General features: G+C 43.9%; 1 protein-coding gene across 2 annotated transcripts in view; it reads right to left on the bottom strand.

Moving 5' to 3' along the window:
* The window catches only part of STON2 (stonin 2), a 77,293-nt gene that overhangs the window by 26,236 nt on the left and 30,594 nt on the right, over positions 1-20,463 (bottom strand). Inside the window, exons 1-2 of one of the 2 annotated variants that reach the window (XM_080593670.1) lie at positions 15,344-18,427; positions 14,621-14,666 (exon numbers count right to left, since the gene is read on the bottom strand). The exons of the other annotated variant lie outside the window; for it this stretch is intronic. Coding sequence (XP_080449796.1) covers positions 14,621-14,666; positions 15,344-15,400 — 103 coding nt within the window. The 5' untranslated portion in view covers positions 15,401-18,427. Of the gene's footprint in view, positions 1-14,620; positions 14,667-15,343; positions 18,428-20,463 lie in introns of those variants that run through there. 2 annotated transcript variants of the gene reach the window in all.

A 20,463-nucleotide genomic window follows, 5' to 3' on the forward strand; every position in this document is an offset into this window, starting at 1 on the left:
AGTACATGGGGTATTTAGGGTCACGCCACAGAAGCACCAAACAGCGATGATCCAACAAGCCAGTCCTTCCACCCTCCCTCGGGCCATGCTGGTATGAGTCCAGTGAAGAGAAAGGCTTGGGCCTTTCTGTTAAAGGAGAGAGTCTGACCAAAAGAGACCCAAGCAAGCAGAAGGGAAAGAAGTGGCCCATAATGTTATTGCAGCACTCTGTGGTGAGAAGTGAAAAGGAAACCCACACTTCCTTCCTCTCTGCATGAATTTTAACTTCCCATCTTCCCATCTCTAGCAGGCATCTTCCCTCCAAGCTACAGCTCTGCCCATGGGTAAAACACACGCTAGAAAAGGCCCCAATTCCCTTATGCTAGTCCTGCACAACTTACCAGCTCTGATGATTTCTTGTCTTACAGTTAAGTCTTAGCTTCCCTCCCCCCAGCCCCTCACACACTGTGCAGCCTGTAGCCGAAGCTGTATGTCCTCTTTCTTTCCCAAATGATGCTCCGCATTCTTTTGATGGGGGTGCAGAGGGAGGGGAATTCAGCTCTGGCTTAGCCAAGTCACCTCTTTTTCTTTGCAAGATAGAAACAAAGGGCAGAAAACATTGAAATAATCCTGTGGAGAAGTAAACAGGAGGCCTGAAATGCTCGCCATCTCAGTAAGGTATGAGAAGCGAGCCCCACACCGTATGTGTGTATACACACACACACACAAACACGTATATGAGAGAACAAACTGTCAGCTTTGAAGGTGACAAACAAGGAATACTGAAAATTTGTCCTGGAGCAGTAGTTACTAGGAATCAGGCAGGGTACAGAGGCTGGATGGAACATGGCTCTGACAGCGTCAGGGCAGTTTCTGTACTCAGTATACCACAGGAAGCTCAGTGGAAAGAAACTACTGCATTCTTGAAATATGGAAGAGACCTAGCAGGTCTTCAGGGTATAGGACAAAATGAGGAAAAAAAAAAAAAAAGGAGAACGCGATGGGAAACCTTACTGTCTTTATCAGGCAAAGCGGAAAGTCCCTCCAGTGCTGCATAGCTGATTTGGTGGCCAGTGAGAGACAAGGACTGAGCACAGAAAGTGACGGATGGGAAGGAAAACAAAAGGGGCCCCACAGCTGCTGTGCCCTCTAAACAAAGCACGGCTTTCTGAAGCCATGTGAGATTTTGCAGAAGAGCCCTGAACGAGTTGAGGTCTGCCAGAAGGAAACAACAGTGATTAGAGAGACGAGAAACGCGGGATAATGGGATGATAAGAGGACTTTAACTACTGAGCGTGAAAAGAAAGGTACACAGACTATAAACTGAAAAATAATTAGCAATTTATTCCTATAAAAAAAATCAAATAGGCATTCAAAAAATGAATGCCCAACAGACACTTAACACATAATGAAAGCACCCTGCAGCAGCTCTCTGTTAAGCTGTGGCACTGCCTGGTTGCACCAAAAAGAGCAACACTGCTATGGACAAGAATGACTGCCAGTGAGTGTCATATTTTAATGTTTTAAGAAATAAGTTGAGCACTGCTAAGGAAAAGGGGATTTTTTTTTTCTTCATAAAGATAATGCTGAATTGTTGTTTTTTTTTTTTACATGGAAATGGGGGGGGAGGGAATTTCTTTTTTGCCCACTGGCTTACTTGGATATGGTACGGGTAAGGTGCCAGAAATAGAGGTCAGATGAAAACATACCATCAGCTGCCTTCCACTAGGTTAACAAGTGGAGAAAAAACATCTACTGGGTTTAGGAAGATGACGTAATTTGTAATCTGGGCTGCATCTCCCCAGGGGCTGCAGTTGGCAGGCTCCAGCCACACACCTAGGTCACACTGAGGACAAACGGCGGAAACAAACAGCCTGGTCCCGTGGACAAGGAGATGCACCTTACAGAAAGGTGAAATGGTATTTCTCAAAGGATTTGTTAAGGAATGTGTTTCTGACCACTTGAAACCATGGAGGAGAATTCTGCCCTTGTTGTGGCTTCATGAAAGCGTGTTTCTGCTTGGGACAGGCAAAGAGGTTGTACTGGACGGGAGTGTGTTTACTTGAACCAGAATTTCAGTGCTCTAGAAATGCTGACAGCTTGGAAGATTAAATCCTGTATTTACTAACTCAGCACTATCCTCCCCCCTAAATTTCCCCATCATCTGTGCACCACAACATAAGGGGGCGGCCTTGGAAAACAAGATACGTACCTGGCATGTGGCTAAACCCGTGGCTGACCCCTCTGACCTCGACACGAACAGAACCGTGCCTTAGCATCAACGCAGCCCATCATTTGGGATATGAAAATTGGATCACCCCTAAAGCGGGCTGAAACCCAACTCTTTGACCATAGGATCCGAGCAGCTGTCGGATGGCAGCAGCCTGACCTTGCTGGGGGAAGGACGGTGCCACAGAGCGCTGTGGGCGAGCCAGGCTCCTTGTAAAGAGTTTCATGAGGCATCAGGAAGCAATTACCGAATCCCAGCAAAACCTAATTATGCCCCCTCTCCTCCTTCAGAAACCATCATTTAGGAGAAGCCAGAATTATTTTCCTCCTCTCTCCCTTATAGTTAAAACGTAACTTAAGGATTTTTTTTTTTATTTCCCTTTAAACTTAGTCCTGTTCAGTCCCTTCTTTGTGCCGGGCCTTTTGTCCTCGGGAAGAAGCCGCTTGGCCGGGAGCTCATGGGAAGAGACCGGCGGGCAGACAATAAAGCTGTCTGCAGAGCAGACGTTTGTGAAGGGAGGCGGGATGGATGGATGGCCGGACAGAAGAATTTCCAACCTGTTGCTATAGCAGCGGGGTGAATGCCGAGGCAGCGGCACCCAGGCTGGTGGCAGGGCCACCACGGGGGCTGCTGCAGCCCACAGGCCACGCACAGAGGTTAATGAAGAGTAAGAGATGTTAACCCCTGCTTGGCCTCCACCCGCCAAGCAGAGGAGGCAGGGCTGCCATACCGGGGATCAGGGGTGTCCTCTCTAGATGGGGGAGGCAGCAGACACAGATTTCAGGCGCCAGGTTGGAGCAGGTTAGCTGTGGTGAAAGCCACCGGGGACTATTTGCTTGCAGACAAGCCTCAGCACTTGTTACAGGACTTGAAAAATCCAGATCACGAGCACCAAACAGGTTAATAGTTCCATGCCTGGAACTGGCATCCTTCTGGGTCCCCCAAAAGTAACAACAACGTGAGCGCAGAAATGCACGATGTCCTTCGTTGTTGTCATTTTCCAGGGATCTCTGGCGGATCAGGAATGCCAGCAGTGGTTTTACAGCTTAAACATACGGCAACAACTGAACCTGCGTATTTTATTTTATCTCTTCCTCCTGCACAGCATGCTACAGCGTGAAACATTAGCAAGTCATCAAAGCAAGTGGCAAACAATTCCCGAGCAAAGAATAAATATAAATAGCATCGGCAGTATTATCCTCTGTAAATCCACGTGGAGGAGTGCGGTTACTGGAACTGCATATGGTGTAACTAACTTCTGCCTCTCTGCATCGAGGCTGTGTGCATGGGCAGCCTAGAGCAAGCACATCCGCAGATGCCACACCAAGGACTCCCTGTCCAAACTGAAAACTTCTAATTAATTTTGTGATAGTCAAGGCATTTTTAGATGATATTTGATGGGGAAAACAAAATCAATTATTATCCTCTTATTTCCCTTATTATGTATCACAATGCGAAGATACAGAAACAGAGGGAAAAACCTCCAGCAGAGAAAAAGCAACTCCTTTTTCAGCCAGGAGCAGCCTTATTTTGTTTCAGCTGGAGGAACAAGAACTCTGCCTGCAGCAGCTGCCTACTTCAATAGCTTGTAAACTACGTTCATACAAGTACATTGAAGGCTGGCTGTTCCTTCATAACCTTTTTGGCCTCCAAAGAAGAATGAAAATCTCCTGAGAACAGGAGCTCTCCTGATAGTTTCTGAACTTCAGGTCAGGACAGAAAGTCTCCTGGATCTGCATTCCTGACAGCATTTCAGTGATTCTCCATTGGTCTCAGCTGGAACCTGTACATGCTGAGGCAGCTGCAAAGCAGACAAGCTAAGTGTGACTGAACAGTTTCCAGCTTCTGAAAAGCTCTGGAGTTCAGCTTACATTTGGGAAGGAGAAAGTTCAGGTTGATTCTTTTTGTCTGCATTACTTCATTCATTTCCTAGCAAGGGACCACCTGGAAAGTGGATTGCCATGGATGGCCAGATGCCAAGCAGATTTCACTACTCAGTAACACTCCTTGGATAGTCAGGCACTGTGCGCTTTTTAGGCTGCAGCAGATGAGATGCAAACCAGGACTCCTGTATGCTGTGAGCAGCAATTTCGCTAAGGAGCCACTCTTGCTGCACTGAGCCAACAGGAGCCACTTAGAAATGGAAATCATTTTATAAATATCATTTATTGTTGTCTCTAAATATGTTTTACACAATGGTGTGTTCAAATAGTATGTACTTAGGGACAGTGTGTGCGGATTTCACACAGGTAAGGAGGGTCAGCGGTAAGTAGGGCAGCTTTAAAGGATGGAGGGCACCTTCAGAAGCAGTGATTCTGGAAAAGGTTTGGATGATTGTCACCTGTGGTGCAACCCTAATGGTAAAAGAAATGATGTAATATTAGGATTTAGGAACAGAGAAACATGAAGCAAAACAAAAATCATTTTGCTTTGTGCACGTAGCCTGGCCTGGCTCCTGGTGGAACACAATGACCTAGTCTTTCATCCAGAATTCAGGGATGTAGAAAAGATGAGGAGGACTCAGCAAAGATCTACCAGAACTATAAAGGAAAAAAAATCCTAGTAAACAGCAAAAGACAAAAGCTCATCTATTTAAGCTGCTTCACAGGAGATTCAGGAACAGTCAGTCTGTAAGCACCTACACAGAAAATTGTAAAAGAAAAATCTCTTTGATCTAAAAAGTGATATGTGATAGTTGGAAGGCAACATTGAGAAACTGAGATTAGAAATCATATGCAGATTTTTAACAGCTAAAGAAACTAACTATTGAACTGATTTACCGAAAACTCTGTGAAGTCTCCGCATCACTGGAGTGCTTTAGGCAGGTTCGGAGTTGTTCTAAAGGATTATTCTTGTTCTCACGGGAACTAAATCAGGGATGTGCTATGATTTGCGATATGCAGGAGCTCCAGCTACACGATCACTTTAAAACTTTTTGACCTTTTAATCTGCAGAGTGACTAGTAAATTATAAAACAGCTGTTCTTGTAACTATGCATGAGAAAAATTATAGCAACTGTTATTTAAGGGCATTCCCCTTTCCTGATGAATTTAGAAATAGCTGGATGAATGTCAGTGCTGCTCCCTCACAGAAAAGCATTAATGTAACAAGATTAAGTATGGAGAGCTGATGTCGAGTTGAGCTCTTTGGAACGGGCCTTAAGGAGTGGAAAGTAAATGTTACAAAGAGAACCAGGACAGTATTCAGGAGGCCTAATATAACTGTATCCGTGAGGATGTCCTCACAAAACCTGAGCTCAGAGTGCTCAGACATACAAGCTCTTACACATAATGATACTGCAGTATGAGTACTATTTAAAAATAACATAAGAGGGAAAAAGAATTTGTATCAAATTATCCTTTCCTGTAGATCACAGTATACTTAGCTGAACTTTGCTTTTCGCATTTCAGAACTCAGTTCCAAGTGTATGCTTATTTGTCATTCCAGCTGCTTTTTCCTGCACACACGAGGGCAAAGCATTTCTTGTGTTTTCAACAAATACTGGAACACTGAAGTCCCTGAACAATGCAGCACTTGACTAATCTGAATTGCTCACTCACCCACTGAAATTCTATACAGAGCAGCTCAGAGCTGTTGGTCTCACAGCAAAACCTGCTTCCAAACCTTCACTTTTCTGAACACCTAAGTAGGCACAGACACGGATTTCCTTTACCCCTTCAGCAATATTTGGAGAAAATTAATATAGCTCTTTTTGTATGCTTCAATTTATCTTCTTATGGCACAGAGAACACCTTTTATCAACAAGGAAACAGCCTACTTTTCCTCCGTCTGATCAGAAAATAACCTCCCACAAAAGTTCATGAACCACACCGCCCTCCTCCCCCACATCCTTCTCGATTTTAAAACACAGTGCACTTGGACCAGCACAGCAGGCACTGTGAGCACAGCACAGGAGGACGTTACATGCTGGTTTAGTTGTATACATACAACTTACAATCCCTCTTTTCAATCACTTGTTCCTGGAGGACCAAAAGTCAGCCCTCTGCCTCATCCTACCAGTTTCACAGCACCTAAGTCTTCCTGGAAATAAAACTTTCCCAAGCGAGAGGTATTGTGTCACAGGTTCCCTAGAACTCCACAGGCTGAGATTGTTCCTTCTTCCAGTCTTCTCCGTCTGTCCTTCATCCATCAGCCATCCTCCCACCTACCCACCCACCTACCCAGCCACGTATTGGCCCCTACTGTTACAGTACCTTTCTTCTAAGTGAAGTTTACACACTCCTCTTCCCACTGATGAAAAAAAAAAATCCAGATTGCTCGGATGAATGGATTTTCCTCTCGCTGTGCTTACCCGGGGATCAGATAACTTCAGTTCTGCAGTGCCAGCCCCCGGCTGGCTGGCTGCGCGTGTGCCTGTCCATGGCTGCCTCCTGTGGGAGTTGTGTGGGGAGGTATGCACTCGGCGTGCTTGAGCAGGACCCGTGGCTCTCCGCCTGCCAATCAGCCTGTCCTGCTTGTGTGGGCAGGGCAGATATGAAAAATGTGCAGGTTACTTCCAGATCTGGCACACCCAGAAAGCAGGCGGTGGGAGAGAGACGGTACGGCTGCGATCAACAGGCTGAACGGGTGGGAAACTGCAGGTGAAACTGTGCAAGAAACTGAGCCTTTCCCCCTCTCACAGAAAAACTAACTTTTCTTTCTTTCCTTTTTTTTTTTTTTTTGAAAAACCAAACCCCCAAACATTTCAGCTGATCACCTTGGGAGAGCAATCCCCAGCCTGCTCCCTGTGTCAGCAGCTGAATCACTTTCTCCAATTAACTCTTCAAGTACCAGCTGGTTTTTAGGACTGAAATTTTCTTTTTTGCTCTCAGGTGAACTGGTTTGGATTTATTCCAGATTAGGTAAATACAGAGACAACTTTTAAATGCAAAGTACTTACCATATTTTAAAGACAACCAATTTCAATCTCTAGTTTTGTACCTCTTTGTATTTTCCTATGTCTCTTTCAAAGTAAAGGGCAGAAATTAGGAAAAGGTTTCTGATTATTAAAAATAATATATACATACATTGTATACAGTAGGAATATGAAGGGCATGAAAATCCTGTTTTTTAAGACCATGCACAACAAATTTATGACCGGGAAACAGGATGCATCCATTCGTGATAGCAGGGGATTAGACTTCACGGTCCAGGAAGTTTGTTCCAGTTCTTACCATAGAAGCCACATTAAAGAAGGAAATAGAGCCTATACACCAAGCAGCCTGATTCACCAAAACCAAACATGCCATCTGCCAAATACCCCCCAAATCTTGCCAAACCTTGAGCATAGCCTCTGTTGTCTCTGTCATTGCTCTCCCCTCCCATCCCAAAAAGTTTGGACATAAGACTCAAAATAACAGGGACAAGCTGTCAGTGACCCTGAGGAACGGCCAGCATCCTTCCTCTCCATTGTGACATTTTTAGGGTTACTCAGGTTTTTTTTCATATTCTCTTAATGGTTACTATGGAGAAATAAAATTTATTTGGGATTTTGTCACACTAAGGAAAACAAACAGATTGTCTGAAGGCAAGTTTATCTGGATAATTTGGAAATCATGCCAGAAAGTATCTGGCTTACCAATAAATTACTGATTTGACATCCAACCATTAAAATAAATCAGTACAGAAACCATTTTAAGTACACTGAGTTAACTGAAGAAGGTAAATGGTTTTATAGTTTGAATAGCAGTGCATGGCAGCGTGCAGAATCAACAAGGAAAGAGCAAGCTATTTTTTTATTTTTTTTTTTGGTCTAACGAGGACCATGAATTAAATGATGAAAGGGGGACTAGACGATGGAATGACTATAGTGGGTAGTGTAGGGACAAGTGTTATACACAAGTCTTTCAGGTGGGAGAAATGCTGAAGAGCATGCAGCAAAGCTGGTGAGTGCCAACCTGCAGAAGAGACACGACTGCCTTACTGATGGGGTGCATTTGTTTTGGCTGGTGAGGAGGCAGTCAGTGGTTAAATGCTCCTCCTTGGAAAGAAATACAAATGAAGAGCAGCCACAAAACCTGCCCCCTTGTGCCAGCCTCTCTATCTAGGGCTTTGGGAATTTGAGCCTGAAATTAGGTAATTAATAGCATAGCCGGATCATTTGTTTTCTAACGACCCCAGCCATGAAGCCATCCCTTTTGCAACACTGTCACTGCTCACTTCCCTCCTGAGCCTTGTGTAATAGCTTTAAGTAGCAGATAGGGCTTTCTCTACCTGTGTGAAAAAAGGCACCTTTTGTTTCTGAGGCTGAAAATTCCCTGGCCTGTAGCAAGTTGAGGCTATAGCAGTATGAGATGAAGAAATCAGCCCAAGGACAAACTGCTTAAGCAAAAACTGTAAAAGGTGTAGGGCTTAAACAAACACCCTGGTTGGAAAAGATGAAAACTTGAACCTGCTCTTGTGACTTTCCAAGTGAACAACGATCCTTTCTCATTTTATCCTTCCTCTCCTCAGCCAAGTTAAACCTTTATGTAGATAATTTTGTCTACTGTTCTGTCTGTTGTCTTTCTGTGTGAAACAGCAAAGATGAACAGGGAGATGAAGTCATCTTTTCCTAGACTCTCTCTTTTGTTTCTTGTTCCCAATTAAAGTCCCTAATTAATCTGGCCACCAAGATGGAGCACTGCATGGGATTCTACGATGTTATGGCAATATTGAAGTAAACTTGTTCCTCAGGCAACAGATAATTTTTCTCTCATGTGGTATTAGTCTTTTGACCCTTTTCTGATAAAAAACTTTTAAAATACGCAGTGATTACCTGAAATTAGGAGTAGAATCAGATTTGTGGAAAGAAAATACCGCCTTCCAAAAAACCCGGGCATTAAAAAGCTGTTATCATCTCCAAGCTGAACACACCTTGAAGACTCAGCCTTTTTGAAAAATCAGAGGGATAAATTCACTCAAAATGTTTGTTAGGTTGGTGACTAAGGCTTCCTGTTTGGTTGCAGGAAATCCAGGTTCAACTTTATTCTTGTTTACCCAAGGCAGAAGCTGGAGCTTCACGCCCCTCACCCCAGAGAAGGACCCTCTCCACAACGCTATTGCTAGTTCAGGTCCAGTCTTTCAAAGCTTAACCGTGAACCTTGATGGAGGTGCTGGAAAACCAGTACAACCACAAAACTTTTCCAACAGCCCCAGCAGAACAATTAAAACCAGCTATTGAGTTGACCCCTTCTACGACAACACGATTGCCCTTCTGACAACTAACCAGTGGTGCTTTTCCCCTTAGCGTTGAGGCCTAGTCCGGCAGCCTAATGGATCTCATCACATGAAACCACAGGCTCTCCTGGCTACCCCATGATCACCAGGTCTATTTTTCATCACAGCTCATCAGGCTTTATTCATATTCACCCTTACAAAAGATGAAACCTGGATCAAAGTCTGTTTCAACTCTTGTTTCCTGAGGCATTTAAAGTGTAGATAACAGATAAGGATTTGCTCGTAAGCAGTATCTTGTCACTGCTGGCCCGTGCTCATCCTGCAGCAGTTGAGAGCGAGAACAAACCAAAGCCAGCCTGCACAATTCAGCTGAACACAATCCCATGCCAGCCATGTTTGTCTTGTGTTTATAACTTATTTTGCAACTAATGACTTCTGAACAGGAGCCAGAACCCTTTTCTTGGGAGGAAAAGATGGTAAAATGAAAGCTCAGTGGCCCAGAATGCATTTCTGGAGCACCATCCTGGCAGGATGGACAAGGTGGTTTGGGCCAGGATATATTCAAAGCAGAAAACAAAACAAAACAAAATAAATACGAGGAACAAAGCTTTAAGGAATGAAAGGCATCAAAATACAGTGGGAGGAAAGATTAACTGCAAGCCAGATAATCCTCAGCTATATAACACGAGGCTCAATCCAGGCACTCATTAGAGCTAAATATGGCTTCTCATGACTGAAAATATGAATAGCCAAACCCACTAATATCAGGGAGCTCTATGAGCCATGGTCTCAGATGAGTCTCTGCTTGTTACATGTTTCCACATGTTGAATCAGTGTTTTGCCAGTAAGCATTTAAGGTCTGTGAGAAAAAGACAGTATAGAGAAGTTCACAGGCCTCAGACCGATGCCCAGCTGTTCCAGTTTTTATGCTGGAAACTCTCAGAGATGCCTTCTTCGCTCCCAGCGGTGTCCTAACCATGCCATTCAAATCCACACCAAGGTTTCCATTCTTAGACAGATCCCTTTGAGTGCATCTCCTATCATATGTATCCAAACCATTCTCTAAATCCGAGTTGCAGGCAGGAGCTCTGTCCCCCTCATAGATGAGCTTGGCTCAGAAGAGTTGGAAAACGGTCTTTTCCTCACAAACTGGTGGATGACACCTAAACAGAAAATGGTCTGCCTGGTGCTGTGAAGCCATGCTTTACACCGAAGAGACCTGGATCTGTGTGTGTAAGAGGTATGAAGGGGGACCAGAAAGCAAGGATATTATTCGTAGCACTGTTATGAACTGCTTGATTCAATAACCACTCTGGTGGGTCTGCCTGATGCTTGCCCCTCCCTTCTGACAATAAATGCTACTTAGATTTTGTTTCATGTCATGCAAGAATCTACAAAAAAGGACATGTAGAAATGCACACACACACACACATATATAGAAATGCATCTAGTTATATGCATACACATACGTATGTGCACACACAAAGAGGGAGCACCCTGCCTTACCTGCTGCATGTTTCCTCTGTGTTGTGACTTTAAGGCACAGAAAAGGCAAAGGCCTCAATGCTGCGTAAGCCAGTGCCTGGGGGAAGAAACCTGAAATCTTAGCTCCTGACCATAATAAATGGAAATCATACCACTCCCTCCAATGCAGTAACGCTGAAGGGGAACAGAGACCTAATTTGAAGAAGCAGCAAAACTAGTGCCAAAGTAAATGCATCATCCCCAGGATTTATGATGAAGAAATACAATTTAAATCTCTGGCCTTTCATTCTTCTGGAGCAAAGCAAACTCCAACATGCTCAAGGAATTACATATCTGTAAAGTATCTCCTAAGGCTTTCATGACTCTTGCAAAAAGCTGTTTTATTTGGTGTTGTTTCTAATAGCTTTAACTTCAAGTGGAAGATGACTTTCCATCTAAGACTTGTGTGTAGTCTGCCATGATACACAGAAGTCATACCTGTTGTAAAAAAGGTATCTTGTTTGAAAAAAGAAGTGGTAAAGTGGTGAACATCTGGACAACAGTGCCTGGAAGTGGGGAGCAGACTCAGTCACCTCAAGGACAGACATATTGCACGACCAAGTTTGTTTATACCAATTTAGAGGAAATTTTGGCCTATGACATTTCCGAGCAGGTTGCAGGCACAGGCAGTACAGAGTGACTGTGAGAGCTGGATGTTACTGGCTTTATCCTTACGTACCATGGGACAGGGAGTTGCATGGCTAAAATCACATGGGACTGAATTACTTGAGGGATGCCCCTGGCAAGTCAGTAAGAACAGTAGCTACACCGAGACACTCTGTGACCCCACCTTGCCCAAGCAGACAAGCTGCAGAGCTACTAATTGCGTAAAGAATGTGAGAAGACAAACAAAGGCCTTTCAAATCTGAGGCATTACGGTTGATTTGTCTAGGTCATGGTCTGAGCGGATGGCGGGGCTGAATAAATTCTCCAGTCCAGGAACATGAAGTTTAATGAAGACTTGTTCAGTCAGCCTTATTAGCAAAGAACTGCAGTGCCTAAGAAGGAGGGGCGGCTGTTCTGCTTTCAATAGGACACAAAGGGTGCTAATTTTTAATCTCTGCTACATTTGATGCTCTTTAAAATTCATAGACAAATTATAAAGCATCAGAAGCTGAGAAAATCAACATGCAGCTGATAAAGGCAGCCTTTGCATTCGAACTTCTGTGGGACAAACCATAGAGAAGAACCTTATGTTGGAGGATCTTCATTGTTCCCGTCTTTCCTCTTCACAGGAATTAAAAGTGACTTTATCCTTACAGGGCTAGTAATAAAGAGAATTATCATCTGTCCTGCCATTCATCACAGAGGACAAAGAGACAGCAAGGAACATATCATGTCTGTCTGAGTCCCAGTTCATTGCCTTAATGATTTTAGCAGTTATTCTTCCTCCTTCATCAGAACTGGTATGGCCACCATTTTGTACAGCTGCTAACTTGAAATTTACTTTAAAATAAACTATGCTAGCAGATTCGACATATGGCTTGGAGGTTTTCTTAAATATTTCTGTATTTATATATCATTTTTTTCCTCTCTTTAAACATCTTCCCTTTGGGATCTATGTAGTCAAGTGGAAATTGACTTTGTTAAACACATTGCAAAGCCAGCTCCATTTATAGAAAGAAATACAGAATACTGCATTTTCCAAACATAGCTGTGATATTCTGAGTTGAAGGGTTTTAAAAAAACAAAAAAACACTTAAGGAATATAGAGGCAGCATTAGGTTTTTAAATTTTTGAGGGAAAAACAGTGAAGAATATTTACCTCCAATGATTACTGCACAATTAGTTCCACTTTCAGATTTCTGTGAGTTGCAAAAATTATCATCACTGATGAATTTAAATGACATTATAGGGCACTTCTGTGCAGGATTAGCTACCACTAAAACTGGTATGTATTTTTTCAAGGAGTACCATTACTTCATTACTTTGCATCAGTGCTACTGTGATTACCAAATCAATGAACAGAAGTTTAAATTCTTAAGCACATTATAACGAAATTCTTCCCCATGTAGAGGGGTCTTCTGCCAAGTAAAGGGAGGTGACAGTCCCTTTGCCCACTTTACCTTCACTGACAGAAGGCAAGATGTTCACCTGCTAAGAAGAAGCTGAAGTAACCAGTTCTGGTACGATGGTGTTTGGAGTTCATACAACAGTCTGCTGGAATGTTTGGGAAATGTCTTCAAGGGCTTTACTAAAATCTAGCAAATGAGGAAGGCTGGCACTTCTGGAGGAAAAGAATGACCTCACTTATGATTTTATCTGCACATAATAAGGCAGTTTCCAACTAAAATGATCCCAAAGCACTGCATGGACTATGCTAACTGAAGAATGAAATTTATAGCCTGAAATAAGAGTCCCCTCTGGGAAAGAATACAAGATTGCTCTAGAAGTGTACAAAGACCAGCAAGTGAAAATAGCCTTTTCTCCTTAAAACTGCAAGAACATGTAAGGAAGCAGTATCACTTACAATTATGGTACCCAAATAGAACTATCTTTCACCAGGAGGCCTTTGCTGGCTCTCTTTTTCTCTCCAAAGTACTGGGAGTCAGGAGGCTTAAGAGTTACTTTGAAACCTCTCCATAAAACAGTGGATGGGCTGGAGCATATGGATTAAAGCCATTCCCTACTTAACAGGGTAAAAAATAATTCAAACTCAGAAAAAAGGCATAGGCTACCCATGTGTCCTCATATGTCCTTGCTCCTCATTTCTTCCCTGGAAAAAGAAGCCCAGATGGCCCGAGCTGAGTTTCCAGGCACAAAAGCAGAAGCGTGCCGGGACCCAGTCACACGCTCTCTGACTTGAGATGTCCTTGGCAGCAAGCCCCCAGCAAGCAATGGGTTAACCTCAAGTGCCTTCCCGCACTGAAGGGCAGCTCCTCTGATCTGCTGGTCTCCACTGCCCCGATTTTCCTTTCATCCCGCACACAGGGAGCTACTGGCTCCGGCCAAAGCCCTCTCCCTTTCCGCCTCTCTCTTCACACCTGTTTGCTCCATTCGTTCAGCCGTGTGGTTGCCCAGTGCCCAGAGGCGTGAGACAAGCTGGTTTTGTTCTGTGGGTGCAGCTGGACTGTCAGTCTCCGCAGGGCACAGCTAGCCCTCCGCCGCAGCCCCCCGGCAGGGGTATGGAGGGCAGGGCCGAAGCCTCAGTGCAGCAACCAGGCCGGCCGAGGGACGCGCTGCCCCCGGGTGCAGGGGGCACGGCCCTGAGCGCGTCCACTGCTCTGCAGTTCTCTGTATTCCTGCAACCCTCTTGCCCTCCCGAAACATCCCCTTACCACCAGCACCACTGTCATGTGCCTCATATCTGACTCTGCTCTGTTACAGAGATGCCATCTGGTGTCGATGCCTTAGCTACTGGAGCACCGACCTCTCAGCTAACCCACCTTGAGCTTCATGGGAGCTCAGTTCGTCTGACACTGTCTGCCTCTGGACATGTACATGACTAACCAAGAAATAAAATACTTTTCAAAATGTTTTAACTATGCTGAGACTGACAGGCCGGTCCCTGTAAGTCCAGGACACAAAGCAGCCAAAAGAGCTGAAGCAGGTTTCTGAGGAAAATCAGTGAGTCCTGTAATTTCAAATTGAGCAGAGACGAAACGTGTACCTACAGGGTTTAACAACATCATGGAGAGGCTCTCATAATACTTGTTCAGATCTAAAGAATTTGCAGTGGCACTGATTTAAGCATAGATATGTGACCTTAGCAGAGCTCTGAGTACATACCCGTGTTGCAAATCCATGTCACTGCGTCTTCTCTGCTTTTGTGGCCCTGCCAAATCAAGCAGAAAACTGCTCATGAATGACGCAATCTTTGTTTACTTTAAGGCCAGACATACCCACAAAGCCTGAAGTCTACCATCCGCGAGGGCTGACCTGTGTGTACAGAGATAACAAGTGCACAGCCCTGCTGAAACCTCCGCAGCTAGGCATAGTAGATTGCCTGGTTTCAAATACAGCCTTTAAGGCAGTGCAGGTTGGTTGTTTTACCAAGAAAATGATATTCTACTGCCTGAGATGAAGAAGCACGATGAAGACTGTGGAGTCCAGTTACAGCATTTGCCAGAGAGACACGCCAACATTCAAAAAAGGGGAACAATGTACACGCAACTGCGTCAACAGAGTGAAATGCCTTTTTGTCTCCCCCTCCTTGGTGACTAAGAATTCAAAAGGTTTGCAGAGAATCCTGCAGGTCTCCCAGGATACACCATAGTTCACACTAATAATGTGTTGCTGGAGGCAACCAAGCCTGAACAAACAAATCAATCCGGGGGAGGAGGAGTGATGGGCTCGTGAAAGCAAAGCCTCCAGTAAAGCCCCCCTATTTCTTTTGTGTAAACTTTCCCACCCAGAGCCTAATTCTGCCTGCCTAGTGAAGGGCCTGCCGCCGAGGAGGCGCAGCGAAGCACCCTGGGTGAACCTCATGTCCCACTTTCAGAGCCAACTTACTGTGCTGGAGACCGAGCTCTGCAGTCCCGAAGGGTAGTGAAGCAATGAAGCTGGCATCCCGGCTGGCGTGTCAAATAAGCTAACACCCTCCAGTTGTCTGCTCTGCTGGCAAGACCCTGTGGCCAGAATACTCTCTGGACCCTGTGTGCTGTGCTCTGCTTCCGCTCAGATCCCTCCACGAGACTTGTGCCTACCATGACACATACACATGCGTGCTTAGTGGGAGGCAGGATATAGCAGGCACAACCATACAGAAATCCTTGTGCTCTTTGCACTGAGCAAACATTTCTGTTGGGCTTCTCTGGAGGAGGACCTCGCTGTATGTTTTGCTGAAGAGAATCAAGACCGTTGTTGGTGCTTATGCAAGAACATGAATTTATTTCACTTCATTCAAAACTGACAGTCTTACCACATATTTCTTGTAAGAACATGTACATCCCAGCACTACACTCACCATTATGCAACTGCATTAAAAAAATCCAAAAAAGAGGATCCATATCAAATTGGGGACATATTAAGAAAAAGCATATGCAAAATGGACTAAAGCTTGGCAGCTGCCTGTGCTAGGTACCTATCCTTTATATGGAGACACAGTTGTACAGATAGAGATTATTTTAAATACTGAAAGACCTCAGCAGTTAATGACAGTACAGCATATACCCCTACTTTGCAAAAGACTCAGATCTATCAGATCAGTCTGAAACCAGACTCAGATCTATGCTGCTCCCTCCAGCCATGCCAATGCTGCTGTGGCGGGCCATCCTCTTTATGTATTGAGCCAGAAAACCAGGACTTCTAAAGGTCTACTTTAGCATAATGTGAAACCTGGGAAAGGGGCAAGTCTAAGCTTACACCTTATCTGCATGTCAGATAATACTCAAAACAGCTACTTACTAAACACCTACTTCAACATGTCCGTTTTATATCACGAGTTACCCTTTGCTAGGAACCACTGACCTCCTTGTCCTACACTTTACTTCTCACTTTGGTATGGAGCATTGAAGACACCCAAGTGTTAATTTATCTGCATTTATGCTGCTCAAACATTAAATTAATCCACTGCCCCAAAATCTGCCTTAGGGTGTTTCAGGAAACAGTGTGCTTTGTAATTGCTGTTCCATTACTGTGCTTGTGAAAATGATCAACTAACCCTGGGGCTGGAGCCAAGAGGTGTCTATTACAGGCACCTACCTTCTCAAGTCCTACTTACACAAAGATTTCAACCAGCAAGGAGATTCCTACAGGCAGTTGCACCCACAGAGGTCAGAGTCTCACGGCGAGCACAGTGAGTTACGCCTCTTTCAGGTGCCAGCGTGCTTGTTTGTGTGTGCAGACACAAAGACAGTGAAAAGCAAAACGTAAATGGCAGCCAAAGGTGCTGGACTGCCAGGTGTGGCAGATTTTTGGCTACCCTATGCCAGAGGCAGAGAGTGCTTGCTCTGCCTCCAACAGCTGATTCCTACCCGACAGCCCTCTGCTCCTTGCCCCAGTCCTGCCAAGTGTGTGGGCAGCTTTTCCTGCCAGCAGCAGTTCCCACACCCCTAGCAGCAGGCAGAGCAGAAAGCCTCCCACTCCTGCTCCTCTCCAGGGCAGGCAATGTGGGCCCTGTATCCTCATGCACAGTAAGGCAGAAAGCTGCAAGGAGATGGAAAAATGGTGACCACATCCACAGCTCCCGGTGAGGTCGGAGCCCCCACCTGCGCACAGCCCCTCTATCCCCACACCATCAGCCACCTCTGCCCACGCTGCCCCACTTCTGGCAGCTCTCCCCACGTTCCTCACCCCCGGGACCTTCTCCACTGGCATGGTAAAACTGAACCCATGTCCAGAGCCAGCACTTTGGGTACACCAGCTAAAGTATGAGCCAGTGTAAAATAAATGTTCCTGACCACAGAGCGCAGTTGTGGAGTTGTGGACAGTGGAATTGTGCCACTGCGCTGGTATAAACACTGAAGATGCATTTCTTTCCTTCCTTCCCAAACATGAATTTAGTTATGCATGCACTAATCAGCACATAAACCTGACAGAAAGCGATCCTGCCCTAATCGTTTGATTTTCCAAGCAGGTTTAGTTTCATCTCTGGTCTAACGTCATTTAAGCAACTGAAATGAAGGATATTTTTGTTTGTGTTACCAAGTTGACTTATTTTGTCAGTATCTCCATTATGTTCTCCCCTACAACTAGAACTCTTACTGAAGATGAAAGCTCAATAGAGCCAATACAGGACTGGTCTACCTGGAAAGCTGAGGCTTAATGGGCCCTACCGTCCTCAGAAATAATCTTTGGCAGTAATGTTGTACACTGGATCTAAAGCAAACCACACAGGTGTACATATAAAGAGCAAGGAAGTGAGGCTGTGGTGATAATTAAACATTAACACACCTAGACATTGCCCCAAAGCTAATGAATACTTTGCTACTACTCTTTAATAAGAATGATGATGCAGAATGTAGTGATAAGAGCACAGGAGGCGGGATAGATAATCAGAACGAGGGAGTGGAAGAGGAAATTAACCTTAATGAGGTAAGAAAACATTTTGAAGAGGTTACTGTACTCAGATCGGGAGGTCTGATAAGCCCCATCCCTAAACTTTGCAAGAATTGACATATTACAGCTCCGATCACGAGGATTTTAAAGGAATCACTTCAGATGGGACCGGTACCACAGAAGGGGAGAACAGCACACATGGTAACTATTTGTAGGGGGTAAAAATGACTTTGGAAAACACAAGGCTGGAAATCAGACTGCAACACTATGCAAGACTTTGGAATGAAAGAGTGAAAAGTAGAAGATGAAAAAAGAGATGGAAACTAGTTTTAAAAGAAGTAGTTTGTTCCAGCTTAAGCAAACAGATTTCTTTGACAACTGATTTTCCAGACCAAAGATAGATCCGTAGGCATTAGAAAAAACATATACTGCAGTGCCACCTGGGAAAGAGTCCAAATGGAGACTGATACTAGTATTAAGACAAAAATAAGAACCCATCTAAAAGGAAGATGGCTATTATGTTATAAGAGAAATATTAGGTTAGAGCAGCTACAAGTAGAATTTCTTTAAGACAGACTACTTTTATCTGCATTTTAATTAATGATAATGGTACAGAAAAGAGCACGCTAATGGTATTTGCTGAATGCACACAATTAGGAGGAACTGGTTATATAAAGGAAGTTCTAAATACCATACAGAAAGGAGCAGTTCATCTTGAGGACTGGAGCAACAGAAATGGGATGAAACATAATAAACAATAAAAAGTTCATAATTCGGGCATTTAAGGACAGATACATTTGTAATGATGAAGGAACTCACTAATTAGATATGAAAGAGAGTGATCTAGGATAAAGCATGTCAATCTGAATATAGTAAAAGGTACTTGCCTGATGCACTAGCATAAATTAAAGTAAGATCCTGGGGTGTATCAAGGAGAGAAATCCAGAAGATAGGGAAATATTATCATGACATCAGGCTATGGTGAGACCTTAGTCTGTGCAGTTTTGATTACCACATCCGAGAAAGATTAATTCAAACAGAAGCACCAGAGAGAAACAGGAGAAAGGAGAACCAGAATACTGAAGAGCTTGTCTTGTTCAGTACAGCAAAATAAAAACATTGAGGGATAGGATTACACTGTATAAATACATTAAAGGGACTTACATTGGAGAGGGCAAAATGCTATTTAAAAGGCAATATTGGCATGGGAACAAGTGGATAGGAAGTGGTCATGAATACATTTACAGTTGGTGTCCTGGGAAATAGCTTCCATTCCTGTGATCTTAAGTGAATCATGTTTAAAGCTCTCTGAAAACATCTACCTGTGAAAATACACCCCATTCAGTGAATTGGTGAGTAAAGTCTGCACTTAAATGGCATAACTTCTGCAAAGTCTGTAAGGGGAATGAGGGCACTGAACTACAGGATGTATGCTGAAAGGATCTCTACTATCCTTTTACCTACTAATCTAAATAGCTAGATTTGGAGAGGAGCATATTGAGCTGCAGCTATTTGAAAATTATGCCATGCCAGTATATTGGACTGCCATACATGTCCCAAAATCCAGATTCACAATTCTCAGTCTTAGTAACCAAAATCAGAATGAACAAAGTAGCCTGAAATCTCCTCTTATTGTTGGGTAACAAGCACAGTCATAATGCAAATATCAATTTATATCTGTTCTAAGATTAGGCAAGAGGACTTCAGTCTCATCTGCCAACACTAAGGACAATCAATCCCAAATTGCTTCTAATAACAAATGAGCAAGCTCGTTCTACACCATTTATGTCATATCTGTGCTCCAACACATTTGGTTTGATCAAGGGTAGACCAGCTAGAAAGCAGACATGTTCAAGCAGAGGCACACACCAACAATCTCCTTACAGTGCTCTCATCCAACTGTGGTCACTTCTGGCTTGAATGATCAAAAAGTGTCATTTTTTTTCCCTAACATTGGGTCCAAATAAAAGAATAAAGGAGGCAAGAGTTCTGATAAAAGTGAACATCAAAAATAATTAAGAAAAGTTTCTAAGTGGGCACAAAAGAATAAATTGTCAACATAGAAGCTAGAGGTTTTGTTTAAATAATTCCTACATTTTTCCTGTTTTTAACAAACCTGCTTCCCATTTTATTCCACACTGAGAAGGTGACTCTGTAACTGATCCTCTAAAGGCGTTCGTCAGCACTTCTCCAATTCCTGTGCTGTCCAGTGATCCCTTGAACCTTTGTTTTAGATAATATCACAGTAAGGGAGAAACAAGCAAATCTATACATTTGGGCATAATGAAATCACTCATTCTTACTTGCTGTATGCTTCAGCCAGACTTTTCACCTGCTGTTTTACATTGCCACTTCTGTTCAGCCCCTTCTTATTCAGGCAGGAAATTCCACACAGAACTGGGACAGCACATCTCTAATTAAGAGCACATGAAACAATTTACAGCTCCTGTTAATTACTACTACTGCTGAAGCCTTGCTTATTTTTCTGCTGCTTTGAATTTACAGTGTAAAAGGTGCGTTCCCTGGTAGGTAACTTCTCTGCACTGTGAACCCAGCTACCTACCGCTTGACAACGGCAGAAGCAGTGCAGCCAGCTCCATGGGGCGCCAGGCACGTCACTGTGCAGCACGAAG

Source organism: Anser brachyrhynchus, assembly GCF_964034855.1.
Source record: "Anser brachyrhynchus genome assembly, chromosome: 5".
Taxonomy (NCBI): Eukaryota; Metazoa; Chordata; class Aves; order Anseriformes; family Anatidae; genus Anser; species Anser brachyrhynchus.